The following is a 25419-nucleotide window of genomic DNA, read 5'->3' as shown; positions in this document are numbered from 1 at the left end:
CTCCAAGCCTCTCTGTATTCATCCTGCTGGTCATTTCTTACAGTATAATAATATTCCATAACATTCATATATCACAATTTACCCAACCATTCTCCAATTGATGGGCATCCATTTATTTTCCAGTTTCTAGCCACTACAAACAGGGCTGCCACAAACATTTTTGGCACATACAGGTCTCTTTCCCTTCTTTAGTATCTCTTTGGGGTATAAGCCCAGTAGCAGCACTGCTGGATCAAAGGGTATGCACAGTTTGATAGCTTTTTGGACATAATTCAGATTGCTCTCCAGAATGGTTGGATTCATTCACAACTCCACCAACAATGCATCAGTGTCCCAGTTTTCCCGCATCCCCTCCAACATTCATCATTATTTTTTCCTGTCATCTTAGCCAATCTGACAGGTGTGTAGTGGTATCTCAGAATTGTCTTAATTTGCATTTCTCTGATCAATAGTGATTTGGAACACTCTTTCATATGAGTGGAAATAGTTTCAATTTCATCATCTGAAAATTATCTGTTCATATCAAAGGAACTTCTTTTAATGCAATTTATTATTATTATTTACATTTCTACTTCTTCTACTTCTTTTTTGCAAGACAATTAGTTAAGTTTCTGGCCTTAACACTTGATGTGATTTGCCCAGGCTCACCCAACTAGTAAGTGTTAAGTATATAGGTTGGATTTGAACTCAGGTCCTTTTGACTTCATGGGTGGTTCTGTATCCTCTGTGCTATCTAGCTGCCCTGATGCAGTTTCTACTAAAATATTCTGTTGGCATCTTTTCTTTTTTTTTCTTTTTATAGCACCATCACTTTCTACTGAATCACTCTTCCCTTTCTTAGTTTTTATAGCCCCACAGTTTCTCCCTCACGCCTCCCTTATAACAAAAGATCACACTTTTCAAGGCTTCAAGAGTATTATCTTATTCCCAGGTAATTGTAGGCACAACTTATTTTGGACAATTTTTTTTTCCATTATCACTACAGGTCTTGACACTTAGAATTTAAATCATTTTCAGCAGTATCACAACTACTTTTTCCTCTTAAAATGAAAAAAAAATGCATTCAGGAACTTTTTTCATTTATTCATTCTACTCTTTGGAAAAATATTGTCCAAAGGAAGGGGAAGCTGAGGTTGAGCAGATTGAAGCTCAGAGAAAAGCATTTAAATGAACAGAGTATTGCAGTTGTAAGTACTTTCAAGTCCTCTTAATTTACTGGGGAAGAAGCTATAGAAGCAAGTGACATGTCCATGGTCAGTTAGTGACAGGGATATAATACTTGAACCCAGGTTTTCTGACCCTTAGTTTAACATTCTGTTAGTCATTTATTGGATTCTCCAATGTAGGAAATAAAACTGAGAAATTTTCATTCTTACTATGGTCCCAAAGTGCCTAGATATTAATAACACCTTAGATTGGTGCGAGAATGAGACATGCATTTTTAGACACAGTAAATGTGAGAACTTTTTGCTTGACTATGCATATTTGTTGCAAAGGTTTTGTTTTTTGTTTTTGTTTTTCCAGTGAGTAGGAAGTTGAATCAGGAGTAGTTAGTGATAGTTGCCAAAAAAGAATAAAAGAAAGAAAGGAAAGAAAAAAGGATTATGGAAATATTTTTTCTCTTCTACTCCCAAACAATGAAATAGAAAGTAAGAAAAACAATTCTTCCACCTGTGTTGCAATATGTATATTTAAACAAAATAAATTCTATTAGCCATATGTCTCAATCTGCACCGCATTCATCACCTTATTGAGGGATGAGTAGCCTGTTACATCAAAAGTCCTTTGGAATTGTGACTACTCATTGTGAGGACCATAGTACCTAAGACTTAACTGAAGTATTTTTTTCAAAGAATGCATAATAGGGAAGGTAGAATAAAACATAAAGAAATAGATAATATTTGAAAGTTACATGCTTAATTTATTATATATTTAAGAGGAAAAACAATTTGTATAACAGAAGTTCACAGTTCCATACACACCCCTCCTTTTCTGTTCTACTTTGCATATGGAAATGATCATTTTATTTGATGTTAGTAAAGTTCAGAATTGAAAAAAAATTAAGCAACAACATTTCTAAGTTAAATTTTAGCTTTTAAATGAACATATATCTAATTTTCTTCTTCCACCTTCTCCTCCTTCCTACTGGAAAACCTGTAACAAATATGAATGGTTAAATGATACAAATTCTCCAAGATATATCTCATTCCACATCCTGAATCCATCACCTCTCTATGATGGGCAGCATTTTTCATTGTCAGTCCTTTGGAGTCATGGTTAATCATTGATCAGTTCTTAAGTTTTTCAAAGTTCTTTGTCTTTACAGTGTTTATAAACTGTTCTCTTGGTTCTGTTCACTCCACTCTACATTCATACAAGTTCTGTACAAGTCTTCCTAGTATTCTCCAATGTTATCAGTTTCGTGTTTTGTTTTTTTTTACTGCACAATAGTACTTTTATATATCATAATTTATTCAGATATAATTAATTCACACTATAATTTATTCAGTAGATGTCATCCTCCTAGTTTCTAGTTTTTTGCTATTATGAAAAGAGCTACTATATATGCATATATATGTGTATACATACACACACACATACATACATACATATATATGTATATAATATATATCTTTGCACATATGGCTGTTACTATAAGACCATAGTAAGAACTTTCAAATACATATCTCATTTGAATTTCAGCACAATTTTGTGGAGACAGAAAATAGTATTTTAGCTTTGTATTTGAGAAAACTAAGACCCAGAGAAGTGAACTTGTCCAACAGTGCAGAGCATTTTCTCTCTTAGGTCAGCTTCCTTAGAAGACACTAGTTTTCCAATCACAAAATTCCTTACAGATTCCCTTTAAATCACATGCCTTCCCTCTGAGTTAATCTCCAATCTATCCTGTAAATATCAAGTTTATACATAGTTGTTTACATATTATCTCCCCTATTAGAATGTGAGTTCCCTGAAGGCAAGAGTTGTTTGCGATCCTATTTGTATTCCCAGTGTACAATATCTGCACACAGTAAGCCCTTCATAAATACCTTTTTTGATTTGACTTGCTATGTTTGAGAGCATTTTGCTGTAGGGTTTATAAACTTGCTATAAAAGCCTGTTAGGCATTTTGAGCAAAATCTTTTTTCTTTATGTGTGGTTCTTCTTCATTTTCAAAGTAGAATACTGACATGAGGGTGATGATTTGAATGTGAATTGGATTTAAGTGAGATTGAATTTCAAAAAGTCATCAGCCCTCATTGAAAACTTAAATGAAAAGCATTTTTATGATTACTCCATAATAAAAGGAATTCAGTTTTCTGGTCACTTCTGGAAAAAACAAATCTAAATTATCTTTTCTTAAAGTTGTTTTAGTATCAAGGTTGATCAATAAGATGTTATAAAGTACTACATAAAAATGAAATAATGTCTTAAAAAAGACTAGAATATTTCTCTCCCATTGTTCTTTCTTTCTCCTAAGTCTTTCTAATAAAAACAATTATAATATGAATAAAATATAAAATTACAACATTTTTAAACTAGAAAGAACCTTAGAAATGTTTTTGTCTAATTGAGGGCTACTGCAGCTCAAATAGCTTGTCAAAACTAGGGGCATATCTCAAAATTACTCTTCAGGATTTCAGTACTAGTCCTTTTTTTCATTATACCAGGATTTTATACTGAAATACTGTTTCCTTTAAAGTGGATATAATATTTGTACTATCTACTTCACAATGTTAAGAAGATAATGCTTTGTAAACCATAAAAACTTTTATATAAATGTGAATGGCAAAAAGTATTACAGTAACTAATTGGTTTTACAGTGACCCTGTTTTATAAGTAAATGTTTTCAAATGATTAGGCAAATTCTATTGACCATTACCTAATGGTGAATATAATAACTTGGCCCAGTGGAAAGAGCACTGGCTTTTAGAGTCCACAGAACTGGATTAAAATTTTTTTTGGAATTAAAAAAATGTATTAAAGCTTTTTATTTAAAAAAAAACATATGCGCAGGTAAATTTTTCAGCATTGACCCTTGCAAAACTTTCTGTTCCAATTTTTCCCACCTCCCCCCTCTCCCCTACATGTCAGGTAGTCTAATACATGGTAAACATATTAAAAGATATGTTAAATCCAATATCTACATATACATATTTATACAGTAATCTTGCTGCACAAGAAAAATTGGGTAAAGAAGAAAAAAAAAAAAAAACCTGAGAAAGAAAACAAAATGCAAGCAAACATCAACAGAAAAAGTAAAGATGCTATGTTGTGCTCTACACTCAGTTCCACAGTTCTCTCTCTGGGTATAGATGGCTCTCTTCATCACTGAACAATTGCAACTGATTTGAATCATCTCATTGTTGAAGAGAGCCCCGTCCATCAGAACTGATCATCATATAGTCTTGTTGTTGCTGTGTATGTCTTCTGGTTCTGCTCATTTCACTTAACCTCAGTTCATGTAAGTCTCTCCAGGCCTCTCTGAAATCATCCTATTGATCTTTTCTTACAGAATGATAATATTCTTATAGAATGATAATATTCCATAACATTCATATACCATAACTTATTCAGCCATTCTCCAACTGATGGGCATCCATTCAGTTTCCAGTTTCTAGCCACTACAAAAAGGGCTGCCACAAACATTTTGCACATGTGGATCCCTTTCCCTCCTTTAAGATCTCTTTGGGATATAAGCCCAGTAGAAACACTGCTGGGTCAAAAGGTATGAGAACTGGATTAAAAATCATCCTGATACTGTTCTAACTTTTCTTTGTTTAGATTTGTTTTTGTTTCTAGATTTGGTCAAATTACAGATATATTGACTTGCTTCTGGGACCTAGATCAGCTTTGATTGTCAGCAAACACACCACACCCACCCCCCTCCATGGACTGAGCATCTCTGCCCATCTTCAGCAGGAAGCAGCTTTTGAGAAAATCATCGCCCCTTCTCCTGATGTAATTTGGACTGATATGGCATAGTGGGAAAATAGTTGAATTGTTAGAATTTTAACAGTATTACTGTGTGTTTAAGACTTGGGATGGAAATTGTTAAACTTGTGTAACTATTGCTGTTATGTCCTGTTTTATATATATGCATATGCATATGCATATGTATATGATTTATATGTGGGATGGTTATTTGATAATTCCTTTCCATGAGTAAAAAAAAGGGACAGGGGAGAGCAAGAAATAGGAAATTGGGGAAACTGGTATATTTTCTTAGGAACTTCTACCCTACCCCCTATCTTAGTAGTTCAGATTTAATTGAAAATCCTTTAAACAGTCCTTTTCATTTTTTACTCCTTGCTTAAATTTACTGGACTATGATTTGCTGATTATGTTTAACTTTGAAATCCCTTATTCTATTGGAATTGCCCTGGCAGACTCAGTTTTTGGGATTATTTTAGAAACAACCAGAAATCGGATACCTGTCTTGGGGCTGGCAGTCTCTCTGATCTGTCCACTCCTGTTACCTCAGGTCCTTAATTAGTATTTTAGCATACTTAAAAGAACCTTGTAGTTTGATATCAGGCCTCTAAAAGTTTGGGGTTTGCCTGCCTTGGTCTAACTGTGCATAATCTGCTCAGAAATCTGATTCTTTCTGCAGCTCTGTCTGTTCCTCTGGGGAGGGACAGATAGAGCTTCTCCAAGCCTCACCCTTCTCCCCTGGAGTGGGTTGCCCCTCTGAATGGGCAGCACAACTGTCTTGAGCCCTGCTGCTCTGTAAGCAGAGGTCGAGTCATGCACAAATGATCACAGACCTAACTCACAGTGATGCTCCCAACTGCAGAGGATCTGACATGATTGAAATAAGGAACTTTGTGTATTGCTGATTAACTCGGGGGTTATCAGGGAGAGACGTGACCTTGCCATAAGTCCTTGCATTGTTCTAGTTTTCTTTTAATTTTTATTTGGTCTATTTACTTCACATAAGGTTGGTCAAAATTATGGTGCTAAGACCTTCTCGAGGAAGGTAATTCAAAGATTTGAGTAGTTAGAAGAGAGAGAGTATGGAATGTTGTGTCACAGTTCCCTTTTAATGTCTCCCAATTGTCCTATTTAGTTACTCTGCCTCGGATTATAACCTTTCCCTCTTAATGTTTGATAAGATAAAGGTCTACCTCAGTTACTCTGCCCCAAAAACCTCAGACTATAATCATTCCCTCTTAAATGTTTGATGAGATAAAGGTTTTATATGTTTAGGCTATAATCATTCCTTTTTAATGTTTGACAGGACAAAAATCTATCCATTTTAGACATCATTAGAATATCAGTAACCTCTCCAGTACCTCACTCCATTATGTCATCCTAGGTGCCTCCCCCCCATTAGGTTATTCCCATCCAGGTACCTCCCCCATTATGTCATTGTTCTTGTTATCCCATAAAAGAGTCCTGCTGTCTGATATTCAGGGCTGGATTCTTTGAGACAATGGTCTCATTCAGACTTGGGACTATACATGGATCATTTGGTCCCAGAAAATTTCTCCATTTAATAAACTATTAAATTGTTCTCTAAAAAAAAAAAAAAATCATCCTGATACTGTGTGTCCTTAGGCAAGACAAATGTCACTTCAGTGGCCTACTGAATTATATGAATTGTGAGGTTATTTCCAGTCTGAATCTATTATCCTATGAATACAATGTAAAGTTTAAACATTTTTGTTGTTAAGTCATGTCTGGTTCTTTGTGATCCCTTTCGGGGTTTTCTTGGTAAAGATACTGATGTGATTTGCCATACTTCTTCAGATCAAGAAAACATAGGTAAACAGGGTTAAGCGACTTCTCAAAAGGGTCATACTGTTAGTAAGTGTCTGAGACCAGATTTGAACTCAGGAAGATGAGTTTTCTTGACTCCAGACATAGCATTTAATCCATTGTGTCATCTAACTGCACTTCCAACTTCCAACTTTAAAAAATACAAGCCAAATAAGTGAGTTTATGAATCTGAAGGGAGACTCAGAAGAAGGCCAAGATAAAATAGAAAAATGATTACTCTGTCATTCCACTGGGGACAATACACTTCTGGATTCTTAGATTCACTTTTATAACTCATCTTTCTCCATAGTACAGAAGAAACAAAATTTCAAAACAAACTGGGACTGAATTGCTAACTCACTGAGGTCATTGTGTATGTGTGTGTATGTGTGTGTGTGTGTATGTGAGAGACAGAGAGAGAGAGACAGAGAGAGAGAGAGAGAGAGAGAGAGAGAGAGAGAGAGAGAGAGAGAGAGAGAGAGAGAGGAGAGGCTAAATTAATTGCCCATGGCCTTGGCTTTAGCTTTGTCTTATTGTGTTGGAGGGTCTTGCACATTCTCAAATACTTCTATTTTTTCTATTTCTCTTTTCATCTGGGAATTTCAATTCCCCTTTGGACTTCACATAATGGAAATACCCACCTTGCTAATACATTTTCTTGGGATTGGCTGGTTTTACCCAGAACCTTCATGTTAGGAAGCCCAGGCTAGCCATGTCTTCATTCTTCTTCAGGCTGAGCTCCTGATTCCTTTATCTAGATTTGATATCTTCATTTCCTCCCTCTTTTCCTGCTTCTTTCCTTTCCCTTTTCATCTTTCTTGAATTTCTTCAATTGTCTGACCACTGAAAGTAAGTTCCTTGAAGACTGGGGCTTACCTATTTTTCAGCTTATTTTTGAATTCCCAATGCTTTGCTGAATGCCTGGAACATAACCCCCCAATAAATGCCGGTTGATCTGATTTTATTTAAATTCTCGGGACTCCAATGTATTTGTGAAATCCCTCTAATCATGTGGATCACGATCCATCCCAGCTTGGCTTTCAAGTGCCACGGTTAGCTTGCCTTAGGGGTCCCATTTCTGTGTGCTGGGATAGCTTCTGACATCCCGGGGATACCTCAGTTATCCCCGCTTTGCATACATTAGTAGTTTAATAACGAATGGTTTGAAATAATGCATGAATTAATCGCACAATGTCAATGAAATCACCAATCATTAGATAGTAAACACCTACAACTTGTCAGGCCCCGGGATGCAAAAATGAAAGTGAAAGACTCGTTGCCTTCAAGCAGTTTACAATCTAGTCTATTAGGCTCCTTAGCGGTTTTTTGGAACTCCTCTCCTTAGTCCCCTCCTCCCTCCCACCCCCATTCACCTCTTTTCCTGTCATCACAGAGTCAGACTAAAGAAGGAAGGTTACTCATCTTTAGAGAACGCAAACTCCAGCCGTGGGGTTGGGTGTGGGTGTGGGAAGGGAGAGTCTGTGAGTCTGCGAGTTGGGGGAGTCCGGGGATAGCTGAGTTGGGGGCGAGCTGAGCATTGCGCGGTCCTTTGGTGTCCCCAGGGGCCGCTGTAGCCGCTGCTTCAGCTGGATAGAGGACTGAAGGAGCCCAGCCCGGGCCGAGTGGAGTGGACTCTAGCTGAATAAAGGGAAAGAAGGAGGGGATGAAGGTACTCGAGGTGGGATCTAGGGACTGAGGGCCTCGGTGGGGTTGATTGCTCCCCCCAGTCCCCGACGTGGGCATCGGGGCTGGATTTCCCCCAGCTCCTGCCCCCTTTTTTGCGTGGAAACGCGCTTCCTCTTCCGTCCTCCCCCTACCCTCCTCCTCCTTCTCGAGATCCCAGAGGTAAAGTCCCGGCAGGGGAAACTCGGAACTTGTCACTCCTCAACAGCGCCTATCGGGAGAGACTCATTCCTTGGTTGCCCCCCAGGTGGGGACATCCCGAGAGCTGAGGTGCTGCTAGCGGCGAGGGGAGGGAGTTGCCCCCAAGAAGCTCGAACGACTTCAGGAAGCTGGATAAGAGTTTCGGGTCCTCTTAGTCAGCTGCTGTCTGTTGGGAGTCAGACTCCCGGGGGTGGAGGGTGGCAGAAGCTTCCCCAAGTCGTCAGCTAGTCCTGGGCTTATTTCGGGGAAATGAGGAAACCAGACGTGAAGATTGTGCTGCTAGGGGACATGAACGTCGGCAAGACGTCGCTGTTACACAGGTACATGGAAAGGCGCTTCCAAGAAACTGTCAGCACGGTCGGGGGAGCCTTCTACCTGAAGCAGTGGCGATCCTATAACATTTCCATCTGGGACACTGCAGGTAACTGCCTCGCTCGGGTTTCTCCCTGAGAAGCCTTCCTCTTTCTTTTCCAAAACTTTAGAAGCTGGAAGAGACCTCAAAGGTCATCTGGTCCAAACTCCAAGGGTCAGAAAGGTGAAGTTTACCCATCCCGGGTAGTCACTGCCTAGTTCGAACCTAGGGCTTATGTTATCTTCCCTCATTAGGTAAAGCCCTTTGAGGGCAAAGATTATTTTCGCTTTTTCTTTGAATTTTCAGCGCTTCAGCTCAGTGCCTGGCTCAATAAATGCTTGCTGATTTGATTCCACACCAATACTGCTTCTCAATTCTGGGAAAAGGAACTTCTGTAGAATTTTGGAAAGGGTGGAAAGGATCTTAAAGAAAGATAAGGCTCTCTGTAGAGAAGTCACAGGATTTAGAGCTGGTTAAGAGATCTTGCAATATTAATTCAACCCAGTCGTTTTTTCTTGGAAACTGAGGTCCTAGTAGTTGAAGTAGGTTGCCCAACGTCAAATACGTAGCAGAATCTGGTTCGAATTAGGTTATTCTAATTCCGAATTTAGTGCGTTTCTCATTGCACCAGGCTGCTTCTTAGCAATACTCCCCACTGTCTCCTGGCTGATCTCATCCTCCCTGTCCTCTCAACAATACTTTCTTATAATTCCCTTTTTTTTCGGTTTCTCTGCACCTCTGGGAAGGTGAAAGAACACCCTATGCTAAAGTATTCCTTAGTCAAGTTACTCTTTTAAGGGAGTAATTTCATTTCAGTCTGCCTAGTAATTCTCTTCATTGACCCTAGATGGAAGCTGCCCAGGAAGTATAGTCCTTGCACTTGAATTGTAATGCTCTTCTCTATATGCTATATGACAGTGCTAAGTATATAACCTTATTGTTATTATTTTACCACTAATAAAAAAGACTGAGATTTTCCTTTTTCTTGGTTATGGGAATTTGGAGAAGAGACAAAGAGAGAAAAAAAGAGGGGGAGAGGTTTTTCTTGTTTGGTGGGATTTATGACTTTTTTAGAAGTAACTATTAGAGTCTAAACCTAGGTCTCAATTTGCTAAGTCTACGGAGTGGAACCAATAATTGCCCATTCCCACTGAAAAGAATGAAACAAGTAAATGAAGAAATAATGTATCACTTTTTTTGTGTGTGGTTGAAGCTTCTAACTGTAACATCTCTGATGCTAACACTTTAAAGAGTGACAAATGCACAAGGATCCTGCCCAAGGTTTTTAATTGCCAACTGTGTGCCCCTAGTTCTGCTGAGTAAACACGATTTTAATTGTCTCTGTTTTTTAAATTGGTTAAATCAAATGAATTTGAATTAATGAACTTCAAGATCACACTGTATTTGCATTTTTTTAAAAAAAAAATAAGGATCTGACTAAAAGAGGGATTCAGTTTTTGTTTCTATCCTTTGAAACTAAACTCACCCTTATAAAAACTCCTTCCCCTTGAAGTTTCAAGGTATGACATTATTTTTATTTCACACACAAAGTCATTGAGCCCGTGGATGTTGTCTCCTTATTCTTTTCTTAAATTTTCAGTCTTAATTTCAAAGGTGAAGTTATTTGTAATCAATAAGTATTTTTTGGAAATCCCTAAATAACAGCTTTGGGATTGGTCTTCTGTTGTCTTATTGCTGAGAATAATGTAAAATTCTAATCCAAAATAGATTGTGTTTATGAAAACACCCAAGTTCAACAGGCATGGGGGTTAGAGTGCCATCCCTGGAATCAGGAATACTCATCTTCCTGAGTTCAAATCTGACCTTACATACATATTAACTGTGTGACCCTGGGAAAATCACTTAACCCTGTTTGCCTCAGTTTCCTCATCTGTAAAATAATATGGAGAAGGCAATGGAAAATTACTCCAGGATCTTTGCCAAGAAAACTCCAAATGGGATCATGAAGATTCAGATATGACTGAAATAACTGAACAGCACACTATGGGCAAGTCTTGAGCTACAAATACAAAATGTGAAAATAGTCCCAGCCCTCAAGGAATTTACTTTTTATTTGGGATGGTAGTGGGAAAAGTTTTGTTTAGTAGAGTCCCTTCTGTGATCTGATGTTAAGAAAGGGTCCCCTCCTCAGAGGCTAATATCAAATTTCTGCAATTTGTATGTTTCTGTAGACATTATTCAAACTGTGATATATCTGAATCATGTAATACTGAACTTGAGAGAGTATATGAAGTAACACTAGTAATTTATTTCTGTACCACTTTTTGCATTTTCTTTATCAGAAGCAAGGACATCTATAGCAGGCATATTAATCACCAGAGAATTTTGAAATACTGCTGATGTGATGCCCTAGATATTTTTGCAGTTTCCTGCTGCAATACACTCAGATTTACTGGATGCTTCTTTGTTGTTTGGGGAATGCCAAGTGTTTGTATCAGGAGTATTGGGAGGAGCAATGAGGAAAGCCTAGGCAATATGTTAGTAAAGTCTTCTTCTCTTTCCACGTCACTGATTTCCTGAATTTAGAATCACTTTTGTTTCTTGGAAGTAGACCCTGATTTCTTGAAGGTCACATCAGTGGAGCACAAACTCTGACAGGTTTTAACTTGAAAAGACTTCAGATACTGGCTCAGTGATGTCTGTTGTCTGAGAATTGGCATAGTTAAGCTCATCAATACAGGGTCAATGAATTAATGAATGAAAAATCATTTATTAAGCACAAATTCTGTGTTAATCATTGGGAATAGAAATACAAAAAGAAAACAATCTCTTCCCTCAAAGAGTTTACATTCTAAAGGTAGAAAATGTCGGTGTGGGGCAGTGATAACCAAAGGGAGTACTTTTAGAAAGTTAGGAGGATGATAGGTGGAGTTCTAAGGGAATGGATGCTCACATCTTTTCCAGAAACATTTTAAGGTTATAGCTGTAGAGCTTGAAGGAAACTCAGATCATGAAGTCCAATCTCTTCATTTTGTAAACTGAGGCACAGAGAAGTTAGGTGATTTATCCAGGGTCACCTAGGCAGTGTTTGCACTCAGGTCTTCCTGTCTTCTAAGTCCACTATCCTCCATAACAGTGGTTTACAAACTTTTATCTCAGGATTCTTTGTCATCATTAAACATCTCTTCCCACATAGCATTTTAATGTGAGTTATATCAATTAATATTTACCATCTAAAAATTTTAGCATTATCTTAGTATTATTTTAAAAATAATTTTGATCTCATAGACCGTTGAGAAAAGAAAAAGAGAATTGTTCTTTTATTCTGATGCTTGGTGAAAACTCCCAACAATGTCTCATTCCATTCATTATTCCCTTGTAACCAGAGGCATATCATAGGTTATCTTGTTAACAAAACCAGGAGAGTTTTTTTGAATTTCCTCCCTACTGGGTGCAGTTGGCCTATAATTACAATTTATTATTCATCTTCGTGATCCTAAACAAAAATTTCAAGCAGAATTTTATCCAATATAAATCAATCACTCATAAAGGGGAGAGCAAGACTTTAGAAACCACTGCAGTTAGCCAACACTCAATCTCCTTAACAAATTGACACCTATGACAAGCAAAGACAACATGGGATTAGACTATAAATTCATTTGTCTAATTTTACAAAGAATAGCAATGGGATCTTCATTCCATAAATGAAAAAGCCTTGGTTTTGAGGCTCAAAATTCCTGAGTCACTCTGATAGAGTAATTCTGAAATAGCTCAAAGCCCCTTCTCTACTTGTAGGGAAATTTTGAGTAGCAACTGGTCAACAATTCCTCAGGAGTCTTCAAAAACCAACCAAACCTTAAATGATGAATCTCATTCTCTTCAGTGCCCCACCAGGTTGCCTAACCCTATCCAGGATCTCATTGGATTGCCTTGTGTCCTTCATCTCTGAGCTCTCTCAATTCTTATCTCCCCTCAATAAAAAGGCTTACTCTACTTAAGTCTGTCTTATTGTGAATTCCATGTTTCCTTGTACTAGACTTTGGTATTTTGAACCTTTCTAAGTCTGCATTAAGACAAAGATTATGAGCAATATTACTCCATAAAACATCAAGAAGCAATGGAGAGAAAAACAATTTTACAGAAAGCTTGTCAGGAGACTCAACTAAACAAATTTATTCCAAGAGCATTTAAGGATGGGCTTGAAAGGGAACAACAAATAGATGAAAAATTGAAAAAGAGTCTTTATATAACAGACTCCTTATCATCAAGGAAAATGGAGCCAACACATTTGGACTAGAATATATTATAGTGCCTCTTGGACTCTATGAGGAAGTAGAAATAACACAAAAGAAAGCAGAATGAGAAAAACAGCTGGACTAAATCTATCCTATACTGGAGGTAATGGAGTTTTGAGGGCATTGAAATTTTGATTCCCTAGTGAAATAAAAGTATGAAGGATACCAGGCACTGAAAAATTCCGTTGTTACCAAATAAAGGTAAGTGAGAGACTGTTAGTAACTATCAATCTTAAGGATTACTTTTTTTTTTCAAGGTTTTTTCAAAATCTTTTTGAGAACAATCTACATGCACTGGGAGGGCATGCCTGATGAGAGTATCAAAATGGAATAATTAAGCTTGCAAGTGATATTTTTTAAAAAATTAATTTCATTCTTTCCAATTAACAAAATTTTATTTTCTCCCTCTTCTATTTCCCCTCTTTTCAATTGTCTTGAAAAGGCAAGAAAACCCTTGTAACAAATATACACAGTCAAGCTAAACTAATTTCCTCATTGGAAATATATTTCAATTTGCACCCTGAATCCATCATCCATCATCCATCATCCATCATCAGAATATTAGTATCATGGTTTATTATCAATTCCTCTGAAATTGTAGCTGGCTACTGCCTTGATCAGAGTTCCTAAGTCTTTCAAAGTTGTTTGCCTTTACAATAATGTTGTATAAATTGTTCTACTGGTTCTTATGGGCGACATTCTACAATAGACCATATCTTTACCATTACACAATTGACTAAAAGATATAGAGGACAAATCCCATTATGCTTTTTGTTTGTTGACTTTTATAATTTTATTACATACATAAAATTACATATATATTACACACACAATATTACATACATAAAATTATAATTTACATAAATTTATAAACTATATATGTATAAGATATACATATAAATATGTTTATACATATACTCACTCATACACACACACACATATATATGCATGTGTATATATATGTGTTGGGAGATTTCCTCCCAATAAAATGTCTTCTAGGCACATAGAATCATACAAGATACCTTGAAAGATGAAACCATATGTATATTATGTATAGTGTATCTATTTATCTATCTAATTTTCTTCAACAGTCTTCAGTTCATTAATATCAATCAAGGAAAAATACACGAATCACATCCTTTTCCATAGGAGTTAAGCATAGTTTTCTATGACTATGAGAGCTAGCACAGAGTTCAAATTCAAGTGGACTGATTTTTTAGATAATGAGGCCCTTGAAGTGTTCCTATTTAAGGATGACATTTTGGTGATTACCTCAACACCAAGAACATTGTGGATTTTCCTAAAGGGGATCCATAATTACTCAAAAGAGTTTTGTCTAATTACCACACAGGAAAAACCAAAAAAATAAAGGCTGCTTGTTAAGTTGATGATATGCAGTTGGTTAGAAAATCTTTAGAACTCTATCAGTACATGGTACAAATCAATAATGAATTATTTCCAAAGTTAAACAGAAGTGAGCTGGGTTGCCTTTAGAAAATTATCCTTTTTTTTTTTTTAATGACTTTGAACTAAAGCCCACTTTTAAAAAGCATATTATTACTGTGATCCTTATGTCTGTATATATATATACAGACATAAGGATCACATATATATATTCATATCTAGGGTAGAAGAATACAGGATTAGTGCTAGACTTAGTGAGAATACCCCCAGCTCAAACAATCTGCCAGCCTCAACTTCTCCAGAAATAGAGATTACAGACATGTATTATCTTGCCTCGGCTACTGATATCTTTTTTATATCACCTGAATTTCTCAATAACTCCCATTCCCTTCCAGAGAACAATCTCTAATAACAAAGGAAAAAATAAGAGGGGAAAAACTTAGCAAAACTAGCAAATACTGCGAAAGTCTGACATTAGATTCAGTGTTCTACATTCATAGCCCCTTAACTCAACAAAGAAAACAGGAGGAGGTTCCTGCAATTTCTAATTTTGCTATATTTATATATATATATATATATACATATATATATATTTATTTTTTTAATATATAAATTTTTTTAAATATAAATTTTATATTTATATATATATATATATATATATATATATATATATATATATATTTGTGGTTTCTGTTGTCTAGTTGTTGGTTTTTTTTTCTTTGACATTGTGACCCTCATTGTGTATATTATTTTCTTGATTCTATTTTCTTGGTTCTCCCTTGCATCAATTCATATAAATCTTCTGGTACCTTTCTACATTCATAATAATAATCTTTTTATAGTATAGTAAGAGAACATGTTTATTAATGTACCACAACTTGTTGGTCATTCCCTAGATGATAGGCATCTATTTATAAAAAAATTATAAATTTGTGCATAATGAGTCTTCTTTATTACTACTACTCTCTGTAGGGTACATAACTAAAAATGGAATTTCTGGATTAAAGGATAAAGACATTTTAGTCATTTTTATGACATAATTAAAAATGACCTGTAGAATAATTGTACAGGGCCACCAACAGTTTATCAGTATGCCCATCTTTCTATAACTCCTTCAACACTGACTTCTTCTCTTTTATTCCCTTTGTCAATTTTTTTGAGTTTTATTTTGATTTGCATTTCTTTTATTATAAGGGATTTGGAACATTATTTATATGGATGATAATAATTTGCAAGTCTTTTGAGAATAATAATTAACATTTAGTAGGAAGGCACTTTGTCATTATCTTATTTGACCCTCACAAAAACACCAGGAAATAGGTGCTCTTGTTATTCCCATTTTACAAACAGGGAAACTGAGTCAAGCAGGGGTTAAATGACTTTCCCAGGGTCACATAATTAGTAAGTGTCTTGAATGCAGATTTGAAATTAGATCCTCCTGACTTTAAGCTCATTGCTCTATCTACTCTGCTACAAACTAACCAAGTACTTTGAGAAGTATTTGTTTATAGCTTTTGACCATTTGTCTATCAGGAAATGGCTATTTTTGGCCTTAGATATTTCTGTTACTTGTTTCTATATCTTGGGCAGCAAATCCTTGTCTGAGAAATCTGATACAACTTTTTCCCAATAATCTCCCTTCTTATACTAGGTGCATTAATTTTTTTGATGCAAAAGTTTTTAAATTTTATGTAATCAAAATCTCTGTCTGTCTCTTTATTTCTGCCCCTGTCTCTTTCTCTTCTTTGTCTTTCACAATGGCCTCTATACTTACTTTTCATTTCTTACACATAGCTGAGAAAGCTGTATGATCAAGTTATTTTTTAATGGTATGATCTTCAATATTTAGATTCCATGTCCATTTTTAGTTTATCCTGCTATATGTTATAAGGTGATAGTTTAAACTTAATTTCTTCCAGACTACCTTCTAGAATTCCTAGAAGGTTTTTCCAAATAGTGAGTTCTTTTTTTAGGTAATTTACATTCCCAAATTTATAAATAAAGTTTGTTTTGAATTCAGTTATTTCTGAATCTTTCTTGTCTAATCTGTTCCATTGATCTATTTTAAAATTAACTATTACCAAATAGTTTTGATAAAAACTGCTTTATAATATAGTTTAAGGCCTAGATATGCTGTCCCAAAGGTCTATTTTTTTGACATCAGTGTTCTTATCATACATTCTCATGTTTTTAGGGTTCCTATGGCTGTAAGTTCTCATAACTCATAGGTCCAAAGAGCTGAAGTTGAAGATCACTCAAAGGCAATAGAAAGGGGGATGAATGGTTAGTGTGAATAGGCTGTATTATATTACAAAGGAGTAATTGCATACGAGAAATGGTAGAAATGATAGTACAGAAAAATGTCTCTCTGAGGGGAAAAAGATGGTCCTTTCAATTAGTGTTAGGAACAACACAATATATAGTTCAGGAGACTAATGCCATTAAGGCAATGTGAAGAGAAGTGTGGAAGACTCTTAGCATGTTGCATATTTCCCTTGTGGAGAATTTCTGGAAGATCAGGGATGTTAACTGTACTGCAATAGCTTGCTACTTGGTTTTCTTGACTCTATTTTGTCCCCTTTTATTGTAAATAACAGATCTGGTCGTGACTTTTTTTTTTTTTTTGGTTAATACTCTGCAGTAGTTCACTATTGCCTACAGATTTGTTTACTATATTAAGGGCTTTATTTTTTTTTTTTGATTCCAGCCTATCATTCCAGATTGCTCATTCATTCTATGCTAAAACTAAACTTTAGATCTATTTGTTGTTATCTGGATTATGAACATTCCATTCCCCATTTCCTTACCTTTGAATAGGTTGTCTTCCATACCTGAAATACTCTTCCCTTTTTACCCTTAACTCTTGATCTTCTAAATTCTTAAAGGCTCAATTAAAGTGCCACTTTCTAAAAAAGCCTTTCCTCACCCCTCTTAGTTATTACCTCTTTTCCCTCTCCCCCATATTACTTTATATTGATATATGTCATCTCCTTAGAGGCAGGCAGGTAGGAAGGAAGAAAGAAGAAAAGAAACAAAGAAGAAGGAAGGAAGAAAAGAGAGAAGGATGAAGGCAGAAAGGAATTCAGTATTTATTAGGTGTCTTCTACAGGCCAGACACTATGTTAAGTGCTTTACAAATTTGATCTCTGTAGAATGTAAGAATCTTGAAATCAGGATCTGTGATTTTTTGTTTCTTTGATTGTTTTGTTTTTTTTGTATTCCCAAAAGTACCAAAGTGCCTGGCACATAGTAAAAACTTAAATGAATTGAATTGAAATGACTGACTAACCATCATCCTTGTCTGGAACGCATCTCCTATTTAGTTTAGGATTCAGCACTACAGTAAGGGTTTCTGCTGCCCACCAAAGGTGATTTGTCTCTTAAATTTTCCTAGATCAGCTTTTTCTGCATCTCCTTTGCTCTCACTATATTGTAATTGTTCTTATATTCTCAGTTAGGGGTCCGTGATCTTTTTTAAAAAGTACAATTTGAGAGTTGTATTTTAGTTATTTTTCTTTGAATTCCAATGTATATTAATTTATGAATTTTAAATCATTATTGTCAAGCGGTCCATAATTCAAAAAAAGGTTAAGAACCCCTTCCTTATTTAGTAGATAGTTAGCTTTTTCAGGCCAGTTTTGAGGATTTTTTATTTTGCTTTGTTTTGTTTTTTGGCTTTGAGATTTTTTAACTTTACTTTCACCTTCTAGCTCAGCACTATGCTTTGTATATGAGGAAGAATGGTTGAATTGAATTCCCGTTTCTAGAGGGGACACAGGGAAATAAAAAGCTTTCTGGGTTTAAGGATTATATTCCTTTTTATTTGCCTAGGAAGTCTTTCCCAAACCTAAACCTGGGCCTAAAAAGTAGAGATAGAAATATTTGTACTAAACTTTGGCTCTTAAAACTTTACATCTGGATTGCCCCGATCTTGGATTTCATCCAAAATTTGAACTGCTTTAGTTTCTCTTTATAAGGAACTTTCTATTTGCATTCTATAAGAAGATACTATATTTAACAACCTATAGCTTTAGGCTAAGAAATTCTTCATTGCCTCCAGTGACCTAAGGTGAACTATCAAAACTGATCTAGGAAAGAAAAAAAAATGTGATTGCTGGTGGCCTGTTAAGAACAGCTCACAAGCCTTAGCTACTATTTCTGCCTGTAGATATATAGACATTTTTGGACCCATAACTGAGTGCTGTCCTAGAAGAGAGCTTATTTGGTGGCTTATTTTATAAAGGGGAGATCTAGGAGAGAGACATCAAAAAGATGAACTATCTAAACAATATGTACTTGGAAAAAATCATTAGGTGAGCTTTGTTGTATCTATACATTCATCTGTCCTCCAAAAGGGGCAAAAATGGTGACAGAAGCATTCGGACAGATTGAGGGAGATGCTTCTGCCCTAAATGCTATTTGAATTTGTTTTTGAAACTTTCATAATATTCATGATGAGTTCCTGAGTAACTAGACAGGGTTGGTAGAGAAAGATTGAAGTATTGATGTAATTACTCCTTGAAGCAAACAGGGAAAGGCACTGATGGGGTTCATTTTAACTTTTAACCACCCTCTGTGGAGGTCATCCAGTCAGAAATCCAAGTTATGTCAAACTCCTGAGATTAAGTTTTACCTATAAATTTGTCCATGGCTCACATCATTTTTGCTGAACCCCTTTTGGGTTTAGCTCAATATGGCACTCTATCTTATGGTGTTCTTTCTCTTATTCCCCACCAAGCCTCTATTCTTTCTCCTTATTATAACTAACACTTTTAGGGTGCTAAATTTCTTTTATGAGTTAGCTTGTCAGTTAAGGGCATATTCCAATCTCATGGGATGTTTCCTTTTTCCTGGTTAATTATAAGTTCTACTAGGGAACTTGTCTTTTCCATCATTAATTGTTAAAATTGGTTTTCTTACTAAGTATATGCTTCCCAACTCTGTTTCATATTTACCACTCCTGATATCGATTATATCTCTTTATTTTGTCTAACTTCTCCTAAATAAATATATCTTTTACTAAAGGGAATGATCATTCAGTTCCAATGGACTTGCGAATAGAGTCTGCACCCAGAGAGAGAACTGTGGGGACTAAGTTTGGATCACAGCATAGTATTTTCACTTTTGCTGTTTGCTTGCTTTTTGTTTTCTTTCTCATGTTTCTCCTTTTTGGTCTAATTTTTCTTGTGCAGCATAATTGTGGAAATTGAATCATACTAAAAATGAGAATGGCCATTGTGAATTATTCACATGACTGGCCCCCAAAATTTGGTGCAATTTCACCATTTGGTGCTAAACTTTGAACACATCATTTGGAACTCCGGAACACATCATTTGGTGCCTACATCAAACACATCATTGGGATGGTTCTTGAGGGAGTGGATAAGTTGGATAGATTCTTTTCATTATTTTATTAGTTCCACAAATATTTTTTAGGTACTCCTGGAGATTCAGATTATTGCCACTTTGAGGAGGGAGCTGGACCTGTGATTTCATTTGTGTAAGCAGTTCCTGATGAGGCAATTCCCCTCTACCAAAGCAAATTCACTCTCTAAGTAAATCCACAACTACTCTTTGACCTACAGGGTCACTCAGCTAGGTTGTGTTTGAGGAAGGAATTGAACCTGGATATTCCTGATTCCAAGGCCAACTTTTAATTCACTTCATCTCAGCAATTACTTCTCAGCAGTCTAGAAAAATAAGTAAGATTCGATCTCTTCCACATTAAGAATGTAGACTCTAGTAGAGGAAGCTAAGACACATTCAAAAATTACTATAACAACAATAAAAGTTATCATTAATATAAAACTTAATGTTTGCAAAATGCCTTATAAATCTTACTTCATTTCATCCTTGCAGTAACCCTTGGAGTTAGATACTATGTTCACCCCCATTTTACAAAAGAGGAAACTGAGGTAGATAGAAGTTAAATGATTTGCTTAGGGTCATGATCTAATCATGTAGGTAACACAGTGGATAGAATGCTAGGTCTAGAATCAGAAAGACCTGATTTCAAATCTAGCTGAAGATAATTGCTAGCTGTGAGATCCTCTGCAAGTCACTTAATCTCAGTCTATCTCAGTTCCCTTATCTGTAAAATGGAAATAAAAATAGCACCTACCTTAAAGAGTTGTTGTAAAGATCATATGAAATAATAATTATAAAGTACTTAGCACAGTGCCTGGCACATAGTAAGTGCCATATAAAGATGATAATGATGTGTCTGGCATCCAATTTGTTTGAACTTATTTCTTACTCCAGGTACCATGTTCTATCCCATCTACTTTTTGACCTAGCCAGCTCACATTTATGATATGAAATACTGAATTATTAAGTTCTGTAAACTTACTCAAATTTAGTTATTCTAAAATTGATGTGTAGGTGTGTGAATGGAGAAAATGACAGAATCATTGGACTGGAAGAGTCTGCAGAGATCATCTATTTTTCTTCACAGTCAGTCATGTTCAACTCTTCATGATAACATGGACCATATCATACCACTACTGTCCATGAGGTTTTCTTAGCCAAGATACTAGAATGGTTTGCCATTTCCTTCCCTAGTGAATTAAATCAGGGTTTACGTGACTTGTATAGAGTCATATGAGTAGTAAGTGTCTGAGGCTGAATCTGAACTTGGGTCTTCTAAAGTCAGATCTAGTGCTCTATCTACTGAACCACCTAGCTGCTTCAACTAGTCTACCCCACCTCATTTTCCCTTGATTAGGAAATCAGGCCTGTAGGAGCCTAGTGACTTGCTTACAATACATTCAGTAAGAGACAGACACTTAAATCCAGATTTGCAGAATTTAAGCTATTACCACTGCTCTCTTTCCTAAATGAGAAATTTAGACAGCTCCCAAGTATTGGTGAAAATTAACACCTTTAACTTTGGAAAACCTGACTGGGATTTTTCAGAAGTCATTGGAAGCCAAGGCAGAGCCAGTGTAGAATGTGGAGCTGAGATGTAACATGCTAGGGCCTAGCCCTTTACTGGGTGAAATTGCTGTGGTGACTTCTAAGGGTCTGATATTTGGGAAATACAGGACCATGAATCTAGAGCTGAAAGACCATTTTAGTCCAATCCCTTCATTTTATACTTGGAGAAACTGATGCCCAGGGAATTTATGAACCTTGCCCAAAGTCTTGCAGGTGATAAGCATCAGAGACTGGCTATATATCTATCCATTGACTTCCTTGGCTCTAGAGGATGTCTTCTTTCCATCATACCACAATATCTGAAAGGGTGTTAAAGGCAACATATATAGTACCACCTAGACAGCCATAGAATCAGGACAACCTGGGTTCAAGTTCCACTTTTGACACATACTTAACTTCTAAGTGCCCCCAACATATTTCTAAAATGGTAGAATAGATGTTATTTATAAAGGGAGTTTCATCCCTGGGAATTCCCAATACCAATTTAATCGCTATCAGTTAAAAACATTAGAGTGATAGGCTACCTCTAATTATGATTTGGGTCAAATTTTTAAATCTTTTTAGGCTTCAGTTTCCTCAACAAAAATGATGGGGTTGACTTAGACCACTTCTATTTATTTTTATATGCCACAACTGATACATAAGAGTAATTCACATTTTATTATTACTTTATAGAAAATTTACTTCAAAACAAGGTAGTGAAAGCAATGACTATTATTCTTTGTTTTTAGTCTGTACCTCTGATTTTACTGATATGGGGAAATGTCAATCTTTATGCAGATTGATGGGTCTTCTTCAATTTAGAGCAATAGAGAGTTTCCTGGTACACTGAAAGTTAAATAACTTGTCCAGGATTACACAGAAGTAAGATTTTAGCCCAAGTTGTCCTCTCTGTAATGCAATCCTACTCCATTTTACAGGTGAGAAAGACAAGGATCAGAGAGTCTAAGTAATTTGCCTATGAGCCATACCTAGTCATTGCAATACTTGGAACTCAGGTCTTCCAATTTCACGTCCATTGTTTTGATTTGTCTTTCTAACCCCAGCACTCTACATAGTGAAGGTGATTGTGTAATAATGAAGATTGAATTGAAGTATCATGTATTTCCTATTTTACTTTGTTGTGTTTTGAACAAACTTGCCTTTGATCATTTTGTTGAGTGGGAAAATTTTTCCATACTGATTCTCTCCTTCTACTACCCCCTCCTCCCGTTACTAATTTTCTCCCCACCCCCATACTTATAAGAATTAACTTTATTTGATTTAAGGAGTCCAGGATGAAGATCTTGGGGAGTTTCAGTGCTAGAAACTAAACATTGCTTTTGAAGACTGTAGGTACAAGTACCTTATTAATGCTGATTCCTTTCAGTATTACTCCTTGAAAAAAGATATATGGGACTCTGATTAGGCACCCCAGTACTCTATGACTTTTTTCAGTCATTCTTAATTTCTCTAATGTTTCTTACTTCAATGTTGCTGGAGTATGAATCTATAGCCTAATATTACTTATGTTAGATAAAACAGTCTGAAGTCTACAAGCAGTAGTTCAGGAGGTTTGGCTAATTTCAGAGTATAATGGTCATAACCAGAACAGCTCCTTATACAAGGAAATCTCATATCTTGATTGGCCTATCTCTCCTAGTCACCTTAGGCATTTTATAGCTAGGAGGAATTATTAAAACTCAGCATATTGTTGATTCAGGTGAAACAACTAATTAAGGTCAAGTAGTTGATTATTACTTTATACCTGGATTACATTTAATGCACTTGAGAAGACAATTTCATACTTCATTAGACTTTTTAAAAAGTTCACCCTAGAAATACAGGCATTATGATGCATGTTGATTGACTTTCTATTTTAAATTTGTTTCTACTGTTTCATCAAATGAGTAGTGGAAGTGTAATGGGCAAAGTCATTGGGTACGAAAAGGGATGATTCTGTGCTTTTTCATTCCTACTACTACTTAGAGTAAAATTTCAGTGACACAGTGAAAATTATTTCTTTCATTCATATTTCATTCCCAGTTCTCTTTCTCTCTCTCTCTCTCTCTCTCTTCTCTCTCTCTCTCTCTCTCTCTCTCTCTCTCTCTCTCTCTCTCTCTCTCTTTCTCTCTCTCTCTCTCTCTTTCTTTTAACCATACTGTTGAAATAGTTTTCTTATGTAATTTTCCTATCTCCATGTTCTTTTGCCCTACCTAATACATCTTGTATTTATTTTGATTTGTGATTTCTTTGGAATGGGTATTTTTCTCTCACTAAAATATTTTAGATTTTTTTAGTCAAAAAATGAAAAATCATCACTTGGTGATAAATCCCTGTGAACTCCTTAATAAATAAAGGTAGCCCCTTGGCTGGTACTTAAATTTTTTTCATTTGGTCCTGTACTGACATGGATAACTTTTGCAAACCCAGGCTCATCTATTTATATGAAGCAATGTGTCACAAGTATACTTTAATGAAGGGAGTCATCTTGTACATCATAAACATAAAAATAATTTCTTGAATGCACTGATTGGTTGCTCCCTTACTAAAAACTTGCTGTGGTTCCTTCTTGCTTATTGAATAAGCTCTATATTTCTTAGATTAAAATTCAAAGTTTTTCAAGTTCTTTCCAACCTTTCCTATACACTATTATTCTTCAATGGACTTTATATTCAAGCCCAATGAACATGTATCTTTTTCCAGAATTATCTCATTTTTGCTTAATGTATTCCCTACACTTGAAATACCCTTCCTCCCATCTTTGCTTGTCTCAATCTTGTACTGGCCTTCAAAAATGAGCTTCAATTTAGTGGCATTCATTCCAGCAAGAAGAATCACTTTGTATCTCTCTTGTGACACTTACCATATACTTGCCTTCTATTGTTATAATTAGAGTAACAAAATATCTCCTACTAGAGTTAAGATTCAGATTCAACAAGCAGTTAACAAGGTCCAATCAAAATGTTTATCGACATTTTATAATGTTTTTTAAAAAGTTTGGAGAGGACTTCACCTTCATTATCTAGCGAGTCAATGACCTTGTAGGCACTATCGATTTTATAGATGTAGAAGCTATAGTTGAAAGAGATTAAGTGACTTGTCACCCAAATAATAAATATTAAAGGCAAAATTTGAATCTAGATCTTTCAGAATTCAAATCCAGCACTTTAAGCTAAGATTGTATACACTTTCAGATTTATAAAATCTCATGAGGCAAGGGGTGCAAATATTATTACTCCCATTTTACAGAGGAAACTAAGATTTTTCGTTGGCTATTTGTTTATGGTTACCCAGAGATAAATGCATGAGAAAGTTTTCAAACTCAAGTCTATAAATCCAAATCTTTTGTTCTCTACTTTAGTCACTCTTACTGTAGCAATTATTGGAAAAGATAGAAAAAAAATGAAATAGTCCATGCTCTTCCATGGATTTGTGGAAGATAGAGATGGGTCTCATTTTCCCATAATTCTTAGTATATGGTCGTACATTGTCCTTTTTTTTGGCTCTCAGATATTTGTTAATGAAATTGGCTATAGCTTTAGGAAAAATGGAACATAAGAGTGAGGAGAATTAGTTGTGTTATTGTCTCTGATAATGTGTCAAATTCCATATTCATGGTGCACATGAAATTAATGTTGAAAATAGTATTGCACTGAATCTTGCAAAACAGCTCATATATTAGCACATACTGATGTATTTATGGCAAACAAACCTGGGCCTGTAGTCTACATTACATGGTTGCTTTATAAAATTGGCACTTTAGTGACTCTGATTTGTTTTAGTATCAATGTCATTAAAATGTGTATGAACAATGTGAATACATGGCTATTTATCACATAGAGG

At 35.7% G+C, this 25419-nt stretch overlaps 1 protein-coding gene across 1 annotated transcript in view; it reads left to right on the top strand.

The window, feature by feature from the left end:
- The first annotated feature begins 8092 nt into the window (after positions 1-8092).
- Positions 8093-25419, top strand: part of RAB20 (RAB20, member RAS oncogene family) — a 51817-nt gene continuing 34490 nt past the window's right edge. The window contains exon 1 of the mRNA XM_051984187.1: positions 8093-9067. Within this exon, the coding sequence (XP_051840147.1) occupies positions 8896-9067 (172 nt within the window). The 5' untranslated portion in view covers positions 8093-8895. The remainder of the gene's footprint in view (positions 9068-25419) is intronic.

The sequence above is a fragment of the Antechinus flavipes genome, chromosome 3, assembly GCF_016432865.1.
Source record: "Antechinus flavipes isolate AdamAnt ecotype Samford, QLD, Australia chromosome 3, AdamAnt_v2, whole genome shotgun sequence".
NCBI classification, from domain to species: Eukaryota; Metazoa; Chordata; class Mammalia; order Dasyuromorphia; family Dasyuridae; genus Antechinus; species Antechinus flavipes.
The sequence above is the reverse complement of the archived record's forward strand: the minus strand, read 5'-3'. Positions and strand labels throughout refer to the sequence as shown.